Raw genomic sequence first — 24,623 nt, forward strand, 5'->3', positions numbered from 1 at the left:
CACTCAGTCTTACTCTATCTTTTGCAAACCAGACAAATTTTAGATGGTAATAAGGCCTACATTTAATCATTTTAGTAAGACACATGATAAACATGTGGTTTAAAGACTTTAGATTGGCAGATAATGGCAAATATTTCTTCAAGGTTGCAAGGTGGATTAACATAATCTAAGAATTAGGTTTGTTAATTCCACCTAAAAATTGGCCTCTTTTTTTTAACAGTATTGGTCATACAGTAAATTTAGTCTGGGAATGACTCTATACCTTTGTAATTGCTAAAACAAATATTTTTGATATTTTAAAGGTAAGATGTGTTAAAAATTTGTAAAACATTTTAAAGTATGACTCTATTTTATTTTTGATATATTCTAATTTTCAAATATGTTTTGCAAATGCTTTCAAAATAAAGCTCATTCTTCATGTAAGATGAAAAGTCCAGAATCAAAATGCTTGATCGAGAAATCCAAAGATCTCATAAATTTTGAGTTCAACAGAGGATTGTCTAACAGCAAAATGAATAAGTTGGTCAGGACTGTTAATTATCAAGTAAAAAATTTTTCACTGGTTGCCAACAAAATGATTTCTTCACTCATTCTGAAATAAAATCATGCTCTGGCATCATGTTGACAGTTGACACTTTAAACCATACAGTTATTTACTGAAGAAGTTCTTCACAGTTCATAAGTTCAGTTTTTCATAATGAAATGTTTCATTTCACCACATTGTGAAGCTTGAAGTTGATAGTTGAAAAGGAATAAGATAAAAAAAGTCAATAAATCAACAACCATATAAGAGGTTTGCATGAACATTTATCAATTGATAAACATATGTACTAATTACAAAATCCACTAATTTCCATGTGGAGACTTCTAGTTGGTCAGATTTGATAAGCATCTTTCTAACTCACATTTTAACTTCAAAATCAATTGATTTCTGTGGGCATTATATTTGGGTTTTAACATCTGTATTTTGCAGATTAGTTTGACAAATAATTGTTTGTTTTTTTTTTTATAAAAAAAAGTTGGTAAGCATCATATTACTGGACACAAAGTGGCTATAAAGATACTTAACAGGCAAAAGATCAAGTCTTTAGATGTTGCTGGTAAGATCAGAAGAGAAATACAGTTCCTAAAGCTTTTTCGCCATCCACATATTATCAAGCTGTAAGTTTAAAATGATGCAAATTAAATGTTTAACAATTATATTCTACATTATTTTTTTAATGTTATTTTACATTGTTTTATATACAACTCTTCTTGTTTAAAAACACTTCTAGCAATAAAATTTACTAGAAAACATTAGCTGGTTTAACTGAGTATTCTTTATAGATACCAAGTAATTAGCACCCCTTCTGATATCTTTATGGTGATGGAGTTTGTTTGTGGTGGAGAGTTATTTGATTATATACTTAAACATGGAAAGGTAAAAAAATAGAACAAGGTTGATTTTGAGTATTTTTTTAATTTATTCAATCTAAAACTACTATCTAAAAAAAATTATAAAAGAAGAAATTAATAATTTTAAAAATTATTAAGTTACTAAATTATAAAGGAAGAAAGGAAAAAAAAACAAACAAACAAACAAAAAAAACAAGCAGTAAAAGCAATTTTAAAATTTGTACAAATTTATAACAGTCATGTTAAAACTCCATTTCTATGTTACGTTAAATAGTACTTAATCATTAGTGACAATCAGTTTTATTTTGTAGAAAAGTTATTACAAGTATTTTTATAGTTTATAAAAGAGAACTGTTATTACCAGGACTGCATGGATACATACATAGAGTGCAATTATAATTATGTCACATTTTTTATTTAGCTCTCTGAGCATGATGCAAGACGCTTTTTTCAACAAATTATATCTGGTGTTGACTATTGTCATCGTCACATGATAGTTCACAGGTATTTTACTATTATTACTATTATACTATTCTTTTACAATTATTACTATTAATATTATTACTATTATACTATTCTTTTACAATTATTACTATTAATATTATTACTATTATACTATTCTTTTACAATTATTACTATTAATATTATTACTATTATACTATTCTTTTACAATTATTACTATTAATATTATTACTATTATACTATTCTTTTACAATTATTACTATTAATATTACTATTATTATTTCTACTGTTTTTTTTTTAAATGTTTCACAAAATTTTGGAAATTTGCTAAAACAACTTTTTAACATTTAAAAAAGTTGGCTTCTGTTAAAAAAAAAAAAAAATCAGACAAGAAAATATTCCTTATCAGTAAATGTGTTATTTTGAGTGTATATTTGTTCTTGTATGAAACAATTTGCAATTTTTTTGTTTGTTGATTTTAAAATAAAAATTATTTTAAATCTCATCCTGAGATGCTTGCTGTTATAGTCAATCACATTTTACAGTAATTGGCCTCCACAATCAGGGTGATTGGGGTTTCCTTTTTACCTGCTTCGTTTAGAACTAAAATTGAATGCAAGACTTCTGTATATTTCTTGTTAAAAATTCAAGAATGTATCTTATATTGCATCTTGTATTTTATTTGGTTGATGTAGTGAATTTAGAGAAAAAATATTTGGAAATCCTTTTAAGTTTTTTTAAGGTTTGTTTTAGAGAAATTTATTACATTTAACTCCATTGGAAAGGTTCTTTGTTTTATTTTAGAGATTTAAAACCTGAAAATCTTTTGCTTGACTCACACAATAATGTGAAAATTGCTGACTTTGGTAAATATTTTAATTAAATGTCAATAACATAAATTATGATGTTGTTTTTTTTAAAAATTAACATTGATATAGTTCGTATTAAACTGCAAGTTATGTTTATTTAATTTTCTTCTAAAAGTTTTATTTATTTCAAAAATTTTTGTTACAGGTTTATCTAATATGATGAGAGATGGAGAATTTCTTAAAACTTCTTGTGGATCACCCAATTATGCAGCTCCTGAAGTTATCAAGGGAGAGTATGTTTTTTTTTTTTTTTTTTTTCTTTATTTTTAAACATTAATGTACAAACAGGTGTATTAGTAGAATTTTAACAGTGATGACTTTCCTTTTGTCTGAGTTTGAGTCTTCATATAACAGTTACATCAATTTAGTTTAAGGAAATTTTTTTGGTATTTTTTTTTTTAGAAAATGAATACAAATGTATAGTTTATTTAAATTCTAACAATTTTTAAATACTTCTTTTAAATGTCTTCTTTTTATCTTGCATTAGCTTATATGCAGGGCCAGAAGTTGATATTTGGAGTTGTGGTGTAATATTGTATGCTTTATTATGTGGCACTGTAAGTTTTTTTTTTTTAAAAAAAAAAAAAGTTTTAATAAATAAATAGGTTGTAAGTCTTTTTCAGTTTCTTATAACTTTTGTAAGTCTTTTTCAGTTTCTTATAACCTATTTGTTCATTAAAATTTTGTGTAAATATACAATTTTTACAAATAGTTATGATTAAGGATAAGCATGCAATTTTTTTTTTTTGTTTAAAAAAAAAAAAAAAGAAAAGAAAAACACAATCTCAATCCTATTGAACTTTTGTGGGAAAAGCTGGAAAGAAAAGTCTATAGCTAGTTTCCATTATCAAACAAGGATGTGTGAAATATCTTCAAAGATAGTTGAGACAATGTAAGAGACTTGAAACTCAGACTTATAAAAAATGTGATTAAATCAAAGAGAAGTTTTTTCAATAAAAAACTTTTAGACATATCAGTACTTAAGTCTTGTAATATCTATTTTTATCAGGTGTTCTTTAGTTGTTTTTTTTTGTAATTACTAAGTCTAGTTAAATTTTACAAACACATTACCGTGTTTATTAGCTTTCATTTCTTTTTTTCATAATGGTCTTAAATATTTAAGTAGTGTATGCTCAAAAGTGTATGCACTGAAAAATAATTCTGTAATTCCTTCCAGGATTTTTTGGCATCATAAAATTAGAATCATCATGTAATTTAGTTCTAATCTTTTAATAATGTTAAATAAACTAATGTATTGTAAAATGTCATTAAGTAAAAAATAGATTCTTTTTAGTTTTGCAAGCAATATAGCGTCAAATTTTTAAAAAAACAGGGTATAAATTCATGCATTAAAACTTCACATTTTAAGTTTAATTGCAGTAAAATGCCAAAAGGCACTTCAGTATATAAACTGAGAAGTAATTATGTGCAATATTATTAAACCAATATTAATAAAACTATAATTAAGCCCATATATAATTGATGTGATTTATTTTTTAAATGCAAAGAGTTTTTTTAAAGTTCTATGTTCTAAAGAATCTTTGGTTTTTAATTTAAAAAATGCACACAAATAGAAGTACAAATTTATCAAAATATTTAATATTTAAAGTTTTATATGTAAAAAAATAAAAAGTTTAACAGTTTTCAATTTTTGCTCTTTTAATTGTTTTTATTTTTAGTTACCATTTGATGATGAACACATTCCAACATTGTTTAAGAAGATAAAATGTAAGTTTCTTTTTTTCCTCATAAATATTTCTATATTTATTAATTTTATGTTTCTTCAAATTATCTCTAGTAAAGAAATTTTCGCATTTGACAAATAAGCATTTTTGGATAACAGTAACTTTGTTTAAATAATTATTTATTAAAACATGACGATTTTGTGCTGTTAAGTTATTTAGAGTTAAGGATTTTATTTTTTTCCTCATTTCTTTTCTTTGAAGAAGAGAAACTGTAAAACAAACTGCCAGATTTTATGTCATGTCACTCAATCACAACCTTTATTATTAGTTTTCATTAGTTTATATTGATCACTAAAAATATTTTTGGTGATCAATATAACTAATAATAACAAATAATTTCTCTCACTTTAAATGATAGTATCAAAGAAGCCTTCTAAACTTTATCAAAAAAATGTATCTTATATACTTGTCATACTTCTATGTTCTGATAACTCGGAAGAGAGGTTATTTGCGGTCGATATAATAATGGCAGTCAGGGCTAGAAGTGAATATGGCTCCACTGATGTGAGGCCTTTTAAAGTTCCACAAACTATAAACCTTGATGCTAGCAACCTCACTGAACTCATCAATTGGAAAAAACAGGTCATTACTAAACCAGTTTTTACTGAAAACTTGTCATAAGCCGAACTCAATGTGTAGAGAGCTTCTCCTTTGGAGCTGCTTCCATATTCTTTACATATCCAAAGTGTGAGAGAGCAGTCAAATTAGTTACAGAGGCAGTTCAGTCAGTCTGAGGTAGGGATAAAAAAGCTGGTTTTATATGAGCACATTTGTGAAGTCGAGAAATAATGCCTTTTTTTAAATCCAAAACAGACTATATTAAAGTCAATGTAGATTTTAAAAGTATTTTTTTTTTTGAGAATCAGTTATTGTAAAATACATTTTCAAAAAAGTTTTAAAAAATATTTATATTAGCTTTTTATAAAACATTTTTCTCATAATTATACTTTTACCATGTCATTTAAAACAAGACACTCATGTTTATCAGATTCACTATGAGCTAAAAGATATTGAATGGCTGTTGTTAGCCATTCAACTATTGTTCTTAAAAAAATCCCCTTTGCTTCTACTGGGAAATGATTAAAATTTGAAATTACCAAAATGTACATTGCTATGGTTGTAGAAGAAACCTTTACTTGATGAAGTCAGGTAATACACCCATATGGTCATGAAGAAAATATGATGGGTTATACACCCAGAGCCTCATGGGGAGAGGAAGTATCAAGGTAATTCTCATACTTAAAGAGTAAAACTGTTTTTTTAAGTGAATCACTAGATACTAATGTGTTTTTTTACCTTCTTTAAAAACTATACTATTATTATTTGCATCAAATCATAAATTGCAATAAAAGAGTTTACAAAACCATATCCTTATAGGTCATAAAAAACTTCAAGTGGAACTTTCTATTAAAAAGAAACCAAACAGTTAAATATCTTATTTTAAAAAACTTTCAAAAGTAAAAAATACTCTTCAAAAATAATTTCTTTTTGAAAGTTTTATTCTTAATTTACAAAGATTTTACTTCAAAAATTTTTACTATAAAACCAATAACAAAAGTATCCCACATAAAGTGGTCCTATTACTTTGTAGTTACACACAGCTTAGTATGGTTTTTATATAAGTATAGTTCTGAAAATAAACGTATGGAATTAGAACTGATGCCAAGTAAAATCTGTACAAATTTGTAAATTGCACAATGAGCATATCAACAATTTTCAACTGTAGACTTAGAAGGGAATAAGACTGCTGAAGAATGTTTTTAGTAAATTGAATGATCTGGAGGAATCACGTTGTAGCACGTTTTTATCATGTAGAAAGGTAATTTGTAAATATTAACTACTGAAGTGCTCTTTTAGAATGTTTTACATTTTTTTTATGGATATTTGATATATGAAGAGAGGAAGATCCTCCTTGATTTGGTAGAATTTTTAATGTAAATATTACAAACTATGCCATGATCAAAGTGTCATGGTAAAATTTGTAATGGCTGCACATAACTACAATATGTAATATTTTGCATAATGTAAATAAAAGCATTTTAATTTTTTGCATTAATGTTTTAAACCCTAAGTTTTTCCAATCCAGACATGCTTCAACAAATTGTTGAACGTGAAGAATATTTTATGGTGCCTAAAAAAATTATGACAATCATTTATTTAAATATTTTTTCAGATTTCCTAAAAAGTGATGAGCAAAAGGTTTCAAAAGATCTTGTCTAAGAAAAAATCTTGTTTAAGAAAAAGGACTCTTTCTTGTTTAAGAAAAAGAATTAAAAGACATTATCTAATAATGGATTTGAGAAATCAATATGCTCTAGACCTTTATGTTGCTGTTGTACAAGTTCCTATAAATGGTGAAGGATTTTTTTTTGAAAGTTATGATGAATGTCTTTGCAAATTAGTACAAAGTTTGCAGTTTATATGAATCATCACTATTCAGTGTTTGGTCTGTCAAAGCATGTAGAAAAGAAAGAATATGCCTGTAATATGAATGGTTGAGAAATGAAAAATAAAGTGTGGAAAATAACTCCAAAAAATCTAGCATGCAACAATTAGGAGAGGGTCCGACCTCCTGAATTGCTTCTTTTGATTAGAGTTGTATCTTTTTTAGGATATCTAATAGTGATACCTGCAAAAGAATCTTGCAGTTGTTTAGAAATTAAATGATTTTATTGGAATAAGATTCTAGTTTAATTCTACCTGATGAATATTTGTAAAAACTTCAAAATTGATGCTGTGAGCCTTAGCAGACTTTAAAAATGCTTTTAAAAAATCATGTAATGCAAAAAAATATGTAATGCTAAAATAATAAAGTTTTCAATTGAGTGTTATAATATAAATCTCTGGTTCACAGTGGAAAATTTGCTTTTGTTTTTTTAAGTTTTTTTTAAGTTTTTTTTTTAATTAAAAAAAAGGCAATGTCTCCTCACTTATTAAATTCACAATTTCTCTCTTTGTTTGTTTTAGTTATTTTTCTTTTCTGCATTTTATTTTATTGGTCTTTGTTTTCTTCAGCTGGTATCTTTGCTATGCCAAATCATTTGTCTAGTCTGATTGCTGGATTGTTAACAGACATGTTACAAGTTGATCCTATAATAAGAATAACAATAGAACAAATCAAGTACTTTGTTTGCTTATTATAGTTTTATTTTACTTGTTAAAATTCATTTATTATCAGTTGTTGTCTTTGTATCATTAATCTCTTTGGTGAATCATTCTTTAATCATTTTAGTTATTTTAAAATGATTTAGGAATCATTCCTGGTTTAAAATTGACCTTCCAGCTTACTTGTTTCCATCTACAGATAATCAAGGAAATGAATTGGATAAAGAAGTTATTAGTGAAATATGTGAGGTACATTTCTTTTGAAATATTTGTATAATTTAAAATCTCAAATGCTCTTAAGCGTTTTATGTCATAGCAATCTATCTATTGTAGAAATTTGGTGTTAATGAAAGTGATTGCCTTATGGAACTATCCAGTGGTGACCCCCAGAATCAACTGGTTGTAGCTTATGATCTTATTTTAGACAACAGGCGCATTAATGCAGAGGGTTTGAAATATTCTTTTCCTTTTATGTTTTTTTTTTCCTTGTACTTTACACCTTTCTTTTTAAACATTTCTACTTGTTTTCTTCCATTTTTGATTGTTAAATACAAGTCATACTTGATTTTTACTCAGGTTAACTTTTAGTTAAAGAGATAATTAACTACTAGTGTAAATTATTAGCATGAGAGTTGTTTAAGATTTATATCTTTTTTTAGCACGTGTTGTGCAAGGTTTTGTAAACCCTCAGAAAGATAGTGGGAGTGATGGAGTAAGTATTCCTTGATATTTCTTATTAAGTTAACTATATTTTACTGCATCTCTTTTACTTTGATGTGAAATCTTTAAATATTTTCTGTTTGTTGTTTTCTCAGGTCTCTGCAAGCATGGGAAAGCTCGGTGTGGTTTTTTATCAGATTTCATTGTTGTTTCTTTTTTTACCATTTTTTAAAATCATTTTATTATTAATATTTTTATTGTTATTGTTTCTATTATTGTTGTTTCTATTATTGTTGTTTTTGTTTTTGCTGCTGTTTTCAATTTTGTTGTTGTTACTGTTGTTGTTGTTGTTGTTGTTGTTGTTGTTGTTGTTGTTGTTGTTGTTGTTGTTGTTGTTGTTGTTGTTGTTGTTATTATTATTATTATTATTATTATTATTATTATTATTATTATTATTATTATTATTATTGTTATTATTATTATTATTGTTATTATTATTATTATTGTTATTATTATTATTATTATTATTATTATTATTATTATTATTATTATTATTATTATTATTATTATTATTATTATTATTATTATTATTATTGTTATTATTATTATTATTATTATTATTATTATTATTATTATTATTATTATTATTATTATTATTATTATTGTTATTATTATTATTATTATTGTTATTATTATTATTATTATTATTATTATTATTATTATTATTATTATTATTATTATTATTATTATTATTATTATTATTATTATTATTGTTATTGTTATTATTATTATTATTATTATTATTATTATTATTATTATTATTATTATTATTATTATTGTTATTATTATTATTGTTATTATTATTATTATTATTATTATTATTATTATTATTATTATTATTATTATTTGATTGTTTGTATTACTGGTAATTTTTGGCAAACTTTTAAGTGGAAGTTTTGTTTGTTAACATAAGTAATAAAAAAAAAAAAAAGCAAAAAATCTTCATTTATAAATAACTCCTTTTAAAATTAAAAAAAAAATAAATCAATATTCAAATGACTGTAACTCATAAACAGAAGTTATCAAAGTATGAATTAATAATTATTTGTTTGAAAAATTAATTGATTTTGTGAGCAGAAATCTTTCTTTTAAATTTCTTTCTAATTGATTAATATTTTAGATATAGATAAGATATAATCTTTCCATTTTGCACTCGAAATGATAAACAGTATGCATGTGATATGTTGTTAAATGGATTAACTAATGGATTTGTGTATTAGTGCTGTTTGTTACATATTTGTATATTTTTGACTAGGTTTAACCACCACAAAGGTACGTACTACTTCTATTCGAAGTGGGAAAAGACCACGTTGGCATCTGGGTAAATATATTACTTATGGAAACTAAACATTTAGTGATGGACTAAACAATAAGAGTACTGCATTAACTAGTTCAACTTCTGTCAAAAAATATCCTTTGCATTTGTCAAATAATTTTTTGAATTACACAGTAATAGAGCAAATGTTAATAATTAACTGAACCATTTGTACTACAAAAAATCAGCAACAAAAAGTAAAATCAATAGAAGAGAGAATGTAATTAAAATATTCTCTGTTTAAAAGGTTCTCCTTTATGATTATATTTCTGCTGTCTTGAATCTATTATTTAATTTTCCTAAATATAAGCAGGGTAAGTTCAGGAGAAACTGTCATACTTATAATAAAATCATTTTCATCCCCATTACATAATAATGAATTATGTCTCATATAATTTATTAATAAATTGAGATATATACAATACATATACATTGATATACAAAATATAAGAATTTCATCTACATGTTCACTATTCAGAACTTCTAATAAAAAAATTTAACTCTTTTCTTTTATAATTTTGTTTGAATTTTTGAATGTTCTAGAGGAGAGTTTGCTACATTCAGAAGGAGAGATTGCCACATGTGTAAATTCAAACACTAGAGACTCATATCTGATTTTATTCCTTTAAACTCCATTATAGCTACACAATATTAGCAAACAAATGGCTTAAGGTAGTAATCAACAACAAATCAACAATCTAATAAAATGATAATAAAACATAGTAAAATGATGTGCAAATATCATAAAGTTGTAACTCTTATTACAAATTTTCATGGGCTTAAAACTTAAATTAGCACAGTAGAAATTAAAGATGCCTTTGACAATACTGAGTCAGTTAATCTCATCACAAATGCTTTTGTTTTTTACTTTTTTTCTGAACTTATGAATCCCATAAATTAATATTTCTGAACTGATGAATCCCATAAATTAATATTTTATTATAAAGGTTTATACTGTGGGTGGTTGAAAATTAGTCCTTCAAAAAAATATTTTATGAAAATTTATGTTCTTTTTGTTAAATATAAAATTAAATAAAAAAATATTTCTATGCCATTCTAAACTAAATTTTTTTTCCAAATAATTTATTTTTGTGCCATTCTAAACAAAATTTTTTTTTTAAATATATTTATCAAGAAAATACAGTTTTAGTATAAATGTCAATAAAATACAGTTTTATGTAGTAATTATTAAAGTTTAAATGTAAAATTTTGTTGGAGTTTTTTGCTGCAATTAGGACTGGCCCTTTTATGTTGAGAAACCACTTGTAAAAATTTTCCGTAATTAATCTTTTTTTTGCGTTTTGCGTTTTGCGTAACAAGTTTTATAAGATTAGGCCCTGAAGATGGAAATACAAAATTTTTCTTTACTCAATATAAAAAGAAAAAATATTGTTTAAAAACTTTAAATGCAAATTCCTAAAACTATTATATGAACTCATAACAGATATATTTTAATTGATAAAATTCAATATGTGTTACGTCCGGCACCATGGAATTCCCCTGTAAATTCACCAGATCCTCTCCCAAAGCACTGGATTACCAACCTTTTTTTATTGATCTTACTGAATTATTACTTACTTTTTATTACTTACACCACCTTTTATTATATATGAATGATTAGTGTATGAGGTTTGAGTACCACAGGAAAGACTGCTGAATAATTTTAAAAAATTGCGTTTCACTTTTACAGGGATTCGGTCCAAAAGTCGTCCTTTCGATATCATGACAGAACTATATCGTGCCTTGAGAAAATTGGGATATGTATGTGCTTTTTATAGTGATGTCATTCGCTATTGTTTATACATGAATATTGTAAAGAACAAATTTTTAAAGGGCATCTCATTTTTATTTAAGGAGTGGAAGAATGTTAACTCATTTTGTCTTCGGACTCGAAAAGTAAGAAAATGTGGTACTGGTTATGTAAGTAAAAAAGTTGTTTTTTATTTCCTTTAAATTTGTCAACTTTTTTTTAGTAGTAACAAATGAACATAAGCACTTTATTTTTTATTAGTTAAAGTTCGCAACGCAACTTTACATGATCGATAATTCTGGTTATTTGCTTGATTTCAAAAGTTTATCTATTGATTTTGAAAATAATCAGGGAATGGATATTGACCCTTATTTGAAGTCCGAAAATTGTCACGAAGTAATGGAGTTTTTTGAAGCCTGCTCTGAACTTATTATTGCTTTGGCGCGCTAATTCTGTACAACTAATTCGAAAGTCGAATTCATGAAAATTATGTTTTCTTTTATTTGTATCTTTTTTTTTAATATTGTTTCTTATTAACGTGTAATTTTAAAAAAAAAAATTTTTTATTGAAAACGAGCCTTAAGTTTAATTTTCATCAGTTTATTATTTTTTTGCTTGTTTTTTTTTTGTTTTTTTGTTTTATTTTTGCTCGTCTCGCGTGTTGATAAAAATCAGCATAAATCTTTTTCAAGTTTTTTGTTGTTTTATCATGTTGTTTTATTATGTTATTTTATGTTGTTTTATGTTGTTTTATTATATTGTTTTATACGTGTATAGTGTCTATACTGCTGTTATATGATATCAAACTCATTACCAGCACTTTCTTTCTAACTGGTTTAAATCGTAATAAAACTAATAAAATATTTTCGTCGTTCAATTAAAGCAGATAAACGTTTTACTCTAAAAACACCGGTTTAGTGGACTGTTAATGAGTTTAGTAGACTGTTAGTAAGTTAAGATTATAGAGGCAAAAAAATGTTAAATTAGTCGGCTTTATTCATTTTATAATTTTCTAAAATATTAATTATATATTTATATAATTAAATATTAGTTGTTATTATGCATATATAGTTAATATTATCTATTATGTAATAATTATTAGGAGGTTCCCTTTGTTCATAAAGGGTCTATGAGTGCTTTAATTTTTGTATTTAGCAATGTAGTTAATAAAAATGTAAATATCACTTTTCGATTGTTATTTTTATAACTCATGGTTACTCGTCCCTCCATTGTGTTCCTATGGCTACTCACCCTTACGTTATATCTTTATGTTTACTCATCCTTACATTTTTGTCTCTGCATTCTATTCATCTTTTTTTTCGCCGTCAGTTTCGGTCAGCAATCCACTTTTCTACAAAGTAATTTTTTTTTTTAACCTAAGAAAATTAAGCTTATGAATAAATACGATCATGATAGTGTGTTCGCACCTGCTTCTTAAGAATGTTGAAACGATTGAGGTGTGCAGGCTTGGACTGGGCCGCCGGGATACCGGGAGATTCCCGGTGGGCCGGTTGGCATAAAAATTGTATTATATTTTTAGTTAGGCTACATTATATTATCCAAATAAAATGTAAATTAAAGTTCAGACTGGTTTGAAAGAGAAAAGAATCAGAGCAAATCAACTACTTGAAAGTGCAAAAGATAAATTTCGTATCAATGTTCACAACATGGTAATGAATCAAGTAATCAGAAGTTTAAAATAGAGATTCTCAGAGCATGGTAGTCTATATGCTGATTTATCTTGTTTAGATCCAAGAAATTTTGCAAAAATTTTGAAAAAAATGCCTAGTAGCAGATTGCAGCATCTGAGTGGGTTGCTCAGAAAGTTTGATGCTAGTGTAACAAAAGATCAGCTTTAAACGGAATTATCGGACTTTGCAAGGAAATGGGAAAGTTTCGAAATAACTCTTGAAGATGAATATAACTTGATATTTGACACGGAAGTATCTCACTGTGTCTTGGACAACATGTAACAATGTAAATCCGAAGAATCTGAAACTGTCTTTACAATCCCAGAAGTGGAAAACAGTGACAGCCACAGAAATAAATCAAATCTTGCAAAAAATGTATTTTTTGTTGTTATTTTGTCCTCCAGAAGTTTAACTTGCATAGTCTTGCGTATTCAAATTTGTTTCTGGCTTAAAAAGTTGTGCTGACACAATCCTCATCACAAGTTGCTTGCGAAAGGTCATTTTCGAAATTGAAACATATTTTGAACAGATTAAGAAATTTGATGAGCCAGTCAAGTTTACAGTCAATCATGCTAGACTTTAACAATCATTTCTAGACTCCAACTAACAGCAGTGTTTTAGAAATATTTATTTTTATCAATATTTAGGCAGAGAAGATTAAATTTTTTTTTTTATACTTTAAATAATAATAAACAATAATTTTATAAAACGCTAATTATCACGTTGATGGGCTCAGTGACGCAACAGCATTTAAACTACTACTATAAGTTAATATAATGTTTTTTGACCCACTTTTTTTTAGTAATGATGAAAAGTTTACATTAAAATATATAATTTCTAAAAAAATCTCGCCTTAAAGCCTATTTTTATTGTGATAATTAAACTTTTTTAGCTTTTAGTTCAGTGACGCAACCTAATTTTTACAGATGTGTATGTGATAAAAAAACACTTGAATTATTTTTAAAGACTAAAGGTGTTTTCACTCAAGACATATATGTCAAAGATTCTTTCTAAACAAAAATATGGATATGTTTTGTTTAAAATATTGCAATAACTTACCCTCAAATTTTACTCACTTTTTCGAATAATAAAAAGAAAAAACAGTTGCTAACATTCATCAAATTTATCTACTCGGTTCAAATATTTTCTACTCAAAATATATTTTAACAATAATTTTAAGGTGTTTAAACTACAATTAAAGAAAAAAAATCTTTTGAAAAAAGAAATTTTTAAACACAAAATTTCCATCGTGGAAATAGCCATATGTATATATATATATATATATATATATATATATATATTTATTTATTTATATATAAAATTTATGCAACATACAATGAAGTGGGCTGCCTTGACCAATTTTCCCGGGCCGGTTTTTCAAGCCAGTCCAACCCTGGAGGTGTGTATATTTTCTCAATTTTAAAGCTATTCCGGAACCTACCAGACTGAATTGAAAATATTGAAGAAATATATGGATGATTTCGACGTTTAAGCTTGTCGAGCTTAGAATCCTTCGTACAATTTTTGCAAATTTTCTCATTTTCAAATTTCTCTCAATTTGCAGAATTCTCTAATGTTGAAGAGATAAACAAGATGAATCAACTTGGTGAAACAAATCTTCGCTGGCGCAACTACAAGTGTAATCCTTGAAAAAGATCTTTCCTTTTAGGACGTAAATTGAGAACTTGGCTTTGACCTACTATGCCGCAAAAGCAGTTCAATACATTGGTAATACTTTCTCACAAGAAGTTGACTGGCAAGATATCATTGGTATATGATGAAGATGAGTTCGTTGGCTTAACTAACTAGAAAAAAAATTCTCTTAATTTTGTTCAAAACATCAGTGAAACCTGGCCCCTCACTTTTAAAAGTGCTGTGTAGGCGCAGAATACACTCACACATTCCCTTCTTTTACCTTCTATTTTTTTTCACCCGTATTAGAATTATTTTGACTAAACGCACGCACACACATTCTTTTTTTTAATTCACTAGGAAATAGCACATCACAGAGAGTAGCTTAAGAGTATTATTAGTTTACACGGCTTTAAAATTGTATTTCAAATGATAAATCAAAAATCATGATTTGAGGTCCAAAACGTGTATAAAAATTTCTACTGCTCGCTTTAGGGCCTGTTTACATGGAAAGCGGGCTCGGCAAACAAGCCAGCCCGCTTTCCATATAAACAGGCCCTTAGTTAATTATTTAACTATAAAAATTACGATATTTTTTAATAAATTGTGTATAAAATGTTTTTCATGAGGCCGTTTTTTCCGGAGTTGTTTGAAATCTGTTTTTTTATGGTTAATGTTGGTGTAATAACATTGTTTACGAACAAATGTGAAGTAACCATTTTTTAAAGTTATTTAAGTTTTTCCGCAGTTAAATTACAAGTATATTCTTATTTTAGGTGCACAATGTGTGCGTAACTCTAAAGAAAAAGACTGGCAAAAAAAAAATCGTAACTTCGTTAAATCTACTCGCTGGCGCACACTAGAAAAGTAGAGAGAGGTTACATGCAGTCTGTGCAAAGGGCAGTGGCGTATCTAGGGTAGGGCAGGCAGGGCACGTGCCATGGGCGCCAACCTAAAAGGGGCGCAAAAGAGGCTAAGCATAGAGCGAGAAATTACCGAAGAAATTGATTTTGACAGTGTTATTAAGAAATTTGCAGCAATTAAAGCTAGAAAAAAAAATTTGTAATATATGTTACATAAACAAATTGTTTATTTACAATGAATAATGAAGTTTTATTAAAAGTTTGTGTCATCATTTATTAAAAAGTTGTAGTTAAGCACTTTATGTGGGGAAGGAGGGGCGCGAGATCGGTGTTTGCCCAGGGCGCTATTTACCCTAGGTACGCCACTGGCAAAGGGCCCTTCAATTTCCTGACCGGAGAGACAAGAAGAATGAAAAGGGACCTGTTCAAAAAAGACAATAGTTTTAGTATGGTTAGCATGGGAGTGAAATGGAGTAATTTTCCGCCGTTAATCTAGATGAGAAATATAAACAGACATGGCTGCTCCAAACCACGTGAGTTCTCGTGAAGAACTTGCTCAGAAACTTGACAAAGACCTCGATCAGCATATTCAAAATATTTTGGAGAAAAATAAGGGGTATAAGTACGGAGATGGTTTAGATCCAGATAAATTGGATGAGGTAAACAACATTTGGTAGAGCATTTGGTGTATATGTTATATGTAAATGCTATATCGTTTAAATGGGTTTTTTAGCAACTTCGTTTAATACCTGCTTTTTCTAAAGAAGCTCCAACACAAGAAGAAATTGATGCTTCGCCTGCATTACAAGCCCTTCAAGCTATAAAATATGAGATAGATGACCCTGAAGGTTGTATTTATTTTAAATATATTTCTACAATTTTTTATCACTGACTTAATTATAGATTTTTGTATTATGCATTACATCTTTTTTTAATGCTACTTTTCTTTAGTTTTCATGTTATTAAAAACAAACTTCAATATTTATTTATTTTTCCAGCTTGTGCTTTGGCTCATAAAGATGATGGCAATTACTGTTTTCAAAGGAAAGACTATAAAAAAGCTATTATTGCTTATACTGAAGGGCTTCGACAGAAACATGAAAATAAAAAACTTAATGCTCTACTTCATACAAATCGTGCTGCTTGTCATTTTTATTTAGGTAAAAATCTCATACATACATACATACATACATACATACATACATACATACATACATACATACATACATACATACATACATACATACATACATACATACATACAAACACACACACACACACACACACACACACACACACACACACACACACACACACACATACATACATACATACATACATACATACATACATACATACATACATACATACATACATACATACATACATACATACATACATACATACATACATACATACATACATACATACATACATACATTCATACATACATACATGTATATGTGTATGTATAATTAATTTGTTCAAAAAAATATAGGTTTGAGTATTAATATAAATTAATGATTATACAATATTCTGTGTTACTATAAGCTATAGAGCAACTTTAAAAACAAGACTAAACTTAAACTATTAACTTAATTAGTAACTAGGTATTATATCCTTTTTATCATTAAATCATATTTTTGGTTTGTCAAAATATCTGCAATTATTTTTATTAACGGCACTGCAGATTCTGAGCATCCTGTTAATTAATTTTCATAATGTCACAGGTTGTATTTCAATAAAAGAAGTTTGCTTTTCTATCTAATTCCTCCCACAGCAGTTCTATTAGATTCAAATCCAGAAATTCCAGATGCTACTCCATAATTTCAAAGTTTTTTGTCACTGCATGCCTTCATCCCACTCTTCTGCTATCCGATTTTGATGTAGCTTTGCCCAAATCAAATGCTTAGTTTTGTTAACTGGACGCAGTAGTGGCTTTCTAGCTGCCGCTCTGGCAAGAAGTTTAAATTTCTATAAACGATTCTTTATGGTGGATGTGCAAACTAGTCACAAATTCATTAAATTAGTTGTATTAGGCTCCAGTCTTTTCAGCTGTGAGTTTTCTATCCCCCAATGATATTTAATTTCTCAATCTTGAACTCATGTTGTTTTTGTTGACCTTCCCAATTGTTTCCTAATTTATATGATCCACTTGCTGGAACCATTGTAATATTCTCTGTACACAGCGTAAAGAAACCTTTAACTTTTTTGTAATTAGGAATTGGTATTAGCCTTCCTCTGCATAAACAAGTATTCTTTCTCTCTCTGTCACAGTTAATTCTTTATCAAAACAAGTTTTAAAAATTTCTAACTTCTTACTTAAGAAACTGCTTGATAAATAATAAGTCTTTACATTAATATCACATTAAAAAAAAAGCGAGTAGTGTAAATGTTAACTGAACATTAACAACACTTCTAATATTTTACAAACTATAGTTAACCATGTATTTCAACAAAAAAATACTAGGTTGTATTATTATTCTCTTACTGTGTCAGCATGTCTTATTTGTATTTACTCTTAAACTGCCAAAATAAAACAGACAAATAACTCCAAATTCACACTTCAGTAATCATAATATCATTGTTTGTTTTAAATATCAATGGCATATATATATATATATATATATATATATATATATATATATATATATATATATATATATATAAACACCCATATCATATGTAAAAAATTTTTTTCCCTCTTAGGTAATAATCGTAGTGCTCTCAATGATGCTATATGGGCTTTAAAATTTGATCCAACACATATGAAGGCAATTACTCGGGGTGCCATATGTTGCTTTGACCTTGAAAAATACCATGATTGTATTGAATGGTGTGAAAAAGGTCTTGAAATATCTTTTCAGTTCTTTTTTTTTTTAGCTTATTAGTTAAAATAAAGAGACACTATCTAGTTTAGCATGTTTAGAATAGAATATTTGTATAGAATGTTATGTAGTAAAGCTTAAATAAACTCTGAAATCAATGTGCTAACTTAGCTTACATTAGTAATACTTACAGTAGTATTTTGTGTCATTCTGCTGCTTTTTTTTACTTCAGAAATTAATTTTAATAAGCATAAGCTGATTTTTCTAAAGGTAAATTTCTTTGATTTTGTTTTTTGAAGATGACAAAGTTTTTGATTCTCTTGGAAATGTATCACTTATCAATCTATTTAAAAGTACAAGACTTTTCTTAACCTTTTGGAAACATTGATAAGAACGAATCAAAACTTATAGATATGAAAAAGAAATCCACCATTCAAATTGTAAGCAATTAATCTTCTTCACTATTGTGATGATAAATTTGATGCTTTTTTTATTTATTTTTATGAAAAAAAATGTGATGTTTGATTGCAGAAACAAAAAGACAGAGATCAGAGAAAGAAAGAAATGAGATTAGTAAAAGACCTCAAGAAGCGTAATGAGTTGATTGATGCTTTGATGGTTAAGTCTTTTTTTTTTACTTTAAACTTATTTATATTTATGTTTAATATTTATTTTTAATTTTTTAATTTTGTTATTTAAAGAAAAATTCATAAGTTTTCAATGGCAAGTAAATGGAAAAATGAGAAAATTCAGTCGAATAGCATTACTGACTATAGATGAGTTAAGTTTTAATGTAAATAGCAATATAATAATAATCAAAAAAATATTGTGTAGTAAAACTTTATGGATTGCAAAATGGGAACTTAAAAGCACATTTTAAAAATATTTAAGTCTTTGATAGTTTTGATCCTTCCCAAAAAATTACATTCATTATATGCCAACAAACACACATACATTTACACATTTATACATACATACATACATACATACATACATGCATACATACATACATACATACATACATACATACATACATACATACATACATACATACATACATACATACATACATACATACATACATACATACATACATACATACATTTTTTTAATTATTTATTTAAAGAAAAAAAAACAATTGGCTTTACTTAAGTACAAAAGATTTTGTTAATGTACTGTGACAATTGATCTAATGTAATGATAGATGTGATGCAACAATAAACTGGTTTTGTACTTTTAACACTATAGGGAGCCTGTGTTTATCAAAGTCTAATAGGTTTAATGTGTTTCTTTAGTCTCGTAAAATAAAGTTCAAAGATGGCTCATCACCTCAGCATATTGAGCAGCTTTTAAACATTGTTAACAAACCAGAAAGTGGAAAGTTGTATTTAGATGATATAAAAAAACTTCACTGGCCTTGTTACTTTGTGTATCCAGAATTTGGTCAATCAGACTTCATTGAAGATTTTAGTGAAGAAGTTAGGTAATTCGCTACCACTAAGCAATTAATGCAAAACTTTTTTTCAACTTTTAATAACATGCAGTGTTTTTTACTCATGGAATATTTTTAGTTTGGAGGGTCAATTGGCAGTTGTTTTTGAGAGTTTTCCACCTTGGGATGTTGAGAAGGTGTATGCACTTAATGATATAGAGGTAAAAAGAAAACTGTAAAAATATGGAGGTAATATAAACCATGAAATAAACTATAAAATAAACTGAAAATAAACTGTAAAATAAACCATAAAATAAACTGTAAAATATAGAGGTAAAAAGAAAACATTGATATAACATACAGATTAAGTAAACTAAAAGTTGTAGATAAAAAAATGAAAAATTAAAAGTTCACAAATGATTTAAAATTGACTACTAGAATTGCTATGAAAACTTCACATGAAGACTGGCAATTCATAGTACAATTTAGCTGACAAATATTATGTAACTTGCCTAATGTAGTTGCCTTCCTAGTAGACAAATAAGCCTTCAAATTCAATAGAACAATTTGTTGTCAGAATTTCATATGCAGTTGTTACATCGGTAGTAGAGACAAAACTCAAGGCAAGGAGGATCTTTCCATAATATCTTTACATAATATCTATATACAAACAAGGAACTTTTTTTCTATTAGTTTTCAACTGGAACCATCAAAGTCTGTAGCTCAAGCTCTGTTTAATTTAACCAATTTAAAGCTGAAGTTTTAACTTATTTTAAGCTTAATTAAAAATTTGAATTCCCTCGTAATAGATTTTTGTAATCTAAATAATATTTTAAAGAAGGAAAAAACTCTTAAATCAAGTTTTAATTAAATGTTCTGCAGCATATTGAAATTAAATAATTACTTACGTTTAGGTATTTTTTGAAGATATCAGTCGAGATACACTTATAAAGGTCAATCCTAAGATTCAATTAGGGGTTCTACTTTCAGATGAAAGGTTTGTAGAGTATTTTTGTAAGTAATGCTTTTCCTATCAGGTCTGACTAATCTCAATACATGGTCTGACTAATCTCAATACATGGCTTAACAAAGATTTATTAAAAGCACAAGTAAAATCGTTTTCTAACTTAATCTAGAGTTAACTAGTTACATGAATTCAGTTAAGACTGGGCTAAGAGGGAAAGAATCAAGTTAGTAAGACCAAGAATAATAAGAACTGCTTGTAATTTTTAATGTCAAAAATATTGCGTATTTAAAATACAAAGTGAATTTTATTGTGTAAAACATGGAAGTTACTTAAGAGTAAATATGAATATGTAATTATAACTTAAGAATTCTCCTGGGAAAGACCTTAAACTAATTCAATTTTCTTTTAAACAGGACATTTGTTTCATTCAAACAAACCTTTTAATTGTAATCATAGTGATTGCCTCACTTATCCCAGCTTTGTGTTAACTATTTCATTAAATTAAAGTTTTTGCAAATTACTTTCAATTTTTTTTCTTATCACAACACTGACGTTAATAAAAAGTTAAAAAAAAAAAGTAAATTTCATGAATGAAAAGAGACTTTTAAAAATATCTAGTAATTGTTTTTTAAATACAGAAAGATGAATTTATTAGTTGTAGACTGTTAATTGTTATTCAAAAACTGTAGATTTTTTTTTTTTTTTAAACCGATAAATCAAATGGGTTCCAGATTAAAGTTTTTTATCAAATCAACTCAAAAATTTCAGTCACTTGCAAACTTGTCGTGTCGGTTATTGTAACTTGTGCCGGTCTATCAGTTCTTAAGTTCATTTTTAAAAAAAGTTGAAGTCAAATTAAGGAAAAAAATATCGGTGATCCTGATCTTGTAAGTGCAAATAAACCATTAATAGAGGTGAAATATTTTTATTTAATATTGTTAAATAATTATAATAGCTTATGGTAGCGGTTGAAGAAATCGTTACGTGTAAAAGCTCCCTAAACTATTGTGGTAATTTTTTCATTTCCTTCAAAACGAATAAAAGTTTCAGTTGCGAAATGTCAGATCTAATCCGACGATGTTTCATGTCTTAGGTTCACAATGGTTGGTATTGCTCCTGTTTTGATGATAATGTCAAAAGTGACCGAGTTTTATAGAGTAATGTTTGAGCACCAGCCAACAGAGGATTTTTAAATGCTGTCAACAACAATAGCAATCAGTCAGATTCTTTACCTGAAACGCTGCTTTATTCGTCTGGCAAAAAAAAGCAGTTGGTTGTATTATACTTAGCAAAAATTCGGAATAAACTATTTATCTTTGTTAAAGTTGTTTTTAAATGTTTGGAAAAAAAAAAATCCAGTTTTTAATTACCTACTCATTTAAAATATGGTTTGATTATTAGAAAAGCGATTTTTACATTAAATATAAATATTTCTGGTTTTGGTTGTTTGACAGGCGATTTTTAAATAGAATTTATCCCGAAAACGTGTCGGATCGAACAGACTCAACTTGTATGCCTGATGTCACAAAATAGCCGGAAAAAAAAACTCGAAACTAAATGTTTTTATATTTAAGAGCGACTAATCATACAGCCCCACACACCTCTTAGCTAAAAATTAAGCCAATAATGAGTAACAAGTACGTTTTAAGGACTTAAAATTGAATGGATATTTTAACTGCTCTTTAACGGAAAAGTAAATGAAACTTTTTCTTATTTTTAAACCTAAACATTTTTCTTTTTACACCTTGTTCCTTATACCAAGTACTCATACTTTTCAGAAGCGGAAGCGCTAGCAGTTGCACTCTTCTAGTTATAGGCTTTTAGGTTCTGTCAAGCCGTTGTAATTCTCTTACTTCCTCTTGCTTTATGTTTCGATACGAACTTCAATTCATTCGCAACTCTGGTAGGTGAACAATTAACAATATTTTGAACTTGTTTTGTAGGTTCTACTTTGTTTACGGAGGTTTCTGATTAGTAATCGTTTTTTACTCTTTAAAGTGCTTTCCGCGGTTCATTTTAGAAGTAAAGTTTAGGTTTTTCAGAAGAAATAAAAGTTTCTACTATTTACATAATCTGTGAAGAAAACGTTACATTAAATGAAGTTTCGGTTTATTTAATAAGTCTATATCACTTAAGCAAAAAATATATATATAATAAGAAAAACAAATCTTATAGATTTCTTGCACGAACTTCAATTATACTATGAATCTGAAAGCTTCAGAAACATCTTTAGGCCTCTTAGAGATGATATTGGGATCGTTCATTCCACTGTTAGACACGGAATTCACAGCAAAAGGTTTTTTTTCATAGAACAGAACAGTTTGGAAAGCCTCAATGATGAGTTTTCTTTTAGATGTGAGCCCCAGGACTTGGTTAAAAAATACATTTAAGAAAGGCACATCCAAATTTGAGTACAGTGCTTTTTATTTTCAGGAATACAAAAAGGACTACTGCTTAGGGATAATCAGATGGATAACTTGCGATCTAATATAAAAAAATAGTAAAATGCTTACAGAAAACTTGATATAAAGGTTACTCCCAAGTACACGCAGTTAAAATTCGTGTAACACATTTCGAACATAGTTCCTGCGAATTATGACAAACGTATCCATGAAAAGATACTTGGTTTTGGAGTGAACAGACATCAGTTCGTCGATTATAGTTTCAAAAAATTTGTTTGATAGTGGATTTTATATCCACCATCAAATTGCACTCAATTTTAAATGAATGTATCTTTCTGAATCCCAGCTGAACCAGTTAAAGATTCAAGAGGTGACTAACTTTCTAAAAACTTATTAAGTTTTTAGAAAAATATCTCATCCCTTGATATACTAAGCGGAACTAGGGTAACGAAAAACTGTTACTTAGGTTGTTAGTGTCTTCAAAAATCAGCTTTCTCTAGAGTAAAGTTGAACGGTATAAATATACAAACGATAAAACTTTTAAGTATTTGATTTGAAAATGTATGTTGATGAGGAAATAGAAGCCAATATGTAGGTAAATATTAAACATAGTTCAGCATCAAATCGTTTTGCTTTAAGTAAAACTCGGTTTAATTACAACCCTCGTATAAATTTAAGCCTCTACCCTAATACTCGACTACATCAGTGCAAAATGACTTGAAGATATTTAACCATGATTTCATTTTCCTCACGTCTCTGTCCAACTCGTCCCACAAGAGCTCGAGTAACAATCAGGAGACTGTGAAGGTCATTTTTTACTTTTCTTTGCTTTGCTTAAGCTGAAATGTATTTTTTACTTTTCTTTGCTTTGCTTTAGCTGAAATGTATTTTTTACTTTTCTTTGCTTTGCTTTAGCTGAAATGTATTTTTAGCAATATTTAGAACTGAGCTTGGGATTGTTATCCCGCTGAAAAACAAAGCCGCGACCCAAAAACCGTTTCCCACACAAAAAAGCGTGTTATTAGAGAGTTTTGTGGTACGTTTTTCCTATCCATAGTCCTTTCAATTTGCTCAAGATTATCAATTTTGTTCCCTGTAAAGCATCCCCATATAATGACCTACCATCCACCATGCTTGCTGTTGAAATAAAAAATTGATTAATCATGCATTCGCCAACCAAACGTCGAACACATTGTCGACGTCGTCCTCCAAAAATATCAAACTTCGATTTATCCGTAAACAAAACCTTATACTATTGTTCAGTTGTCCAATCTTTATGTATTTTTGCCAAATTCAATCTTTTAACTTTATTTTGTTTGCGTGGTAATGTTTTTTTTCGACAACGCATCCTTTTAAACCGTAATTACGCAGACCTCCCTATTCCGTTGAAGCAAATACCAGTGTTTCCCGCGTGGAGTTGTGTTGTTTTAGAACTTTGGGAGTTTAA

At 27.6% G+C, this 24,623-nt stretch overlaps 3 protein-coding genes across 6 annotated transcripts in view; all 3 read left to right on the top strand.

The window, feature by feature from the left end:
• The window catches only part of LOC145192126 (5'-AMP-activated protein kinase catalytic subunit alpha-2-like), a 68,089-nt gene extending 56,247 nt beyond the window's left edge, over positions 1-11,842 (top strand). The window contains exons 3-18 of the mRNA XM_090090524.1: positions 1,020-1,161; positions 1,327-1,420; positions 1,817-1,899; positions 2,662-2,723; positions 2,872-2,959; positions 3,214-3,283; positions 4,406-4,454; positions 7,487-7,592; positions 7,723-7,825; positions 7,910-8,024; positions 8,236-8,288; positions 8,392-8,416; positions 9,552-9,617; positions 11,302-11,372; positions 11,466-11,531; positions 11,623-11,842. Coding sequence (XP_089946650.1) covers positions 1,020-1,161; positions 1,327-1,420; positions 1,817-1,899; positions 2,662-2,723; positions 2,872-2,959; positions 3,214-3,283; positions 4,406-4,454; positions 7,487-7,592; positions 7,723-7,825; positions 7,910-8,024; positions 8,236-8,288; positions 8,392-8,416; positions 9,552-9,617; positions 11,302-11,372; positions 11,466-11,531; positions 11,623-11,811 — 1,382 coding nt within the window. The 3' untranslated portion in view covers positions 11,812-11,842. The remainder of the gene's footprint in view (positions 1-1,019; positions 1,162-1,326; positions 1,421-1,816; positions 1,900-2,661; positions 2,724-2,871; positions 2,960-3,213; positions 3,284-4,405; positions 4,455-7,486; positions 7,593-7,722; positions 7,826-7,909; positions 8,025-8,235; positions 8,289-8,391; positions 8,417-9,551; positions 9,618-11,301; positions 11,373-11,465; positions 11,532-11,622) is intronic.
• Positions 1-24,623, top strand: part of LOC145192415 (zinc finger FYVE domain-containing protein 9-like) — a 220,750-nt gene that overhangs the window by 56,247 nt on the left and 139,880 nt on the right. The gene's annotated exons all lie outside the window — the stretch shown is intronic.
• On the top strand, positions 15,514-22,098 carry LOC145192417 (hsp70/Hsp90 co-chaperone CNS1 homolog). Of its 2 annotated transcripts, XM_090090595.1 has the most exons (11): positions 15,514-15,587; positions 15,922-16,206; positions 16,281-16,395; positions 16,546-16,707; positions 18,257-18,402; positions 18,759-18,815; positions 18,907-18,993; positions 19,671-19,858; positions 19,947-20,028; positions 20,722-20,804; positions 21,868-22,098. In XM_090090595.1, the coding sequence occupies exons 2-11, from the start codon at positions 16,063-16,065 to the stop codon at positions 21,965-21,967; spliced, it is 1,164 nt and encodes a 387-aa protein (XP_089946721.1). In that variant the 5' UTR covers positions 15,514-15,587; positions 15,922-16,062; the 3' UTR covers positions 21,968-22,098. The 2 variants fall into 2 exon arrangements, with proteins under 2 accessions (XP_089946721.1, XP_089946726.1); XM_090090600.1 differs by lacking the exon at positions 15,514-15,587 and having other exon boundaries at positions 16,053-16,206; positions 16,312-16,395.

The sequence above is a fragment of the Hydra viridissima genome, unplaced genomic scaffold, assembly GCF_058129835.1.
Source record: "Hydra viridissima isolate aposymbiotic clone 2 unplaced genomic scaffold, HvirCarnegie_v1 scaffold_1, whole genome shotgun sequence".
NCBI lineage: Eukaryota > Metazoa > Cnidaria > Hydrozoa > Anthoathecata > Hydridae > Hydra > Hydra viridissima.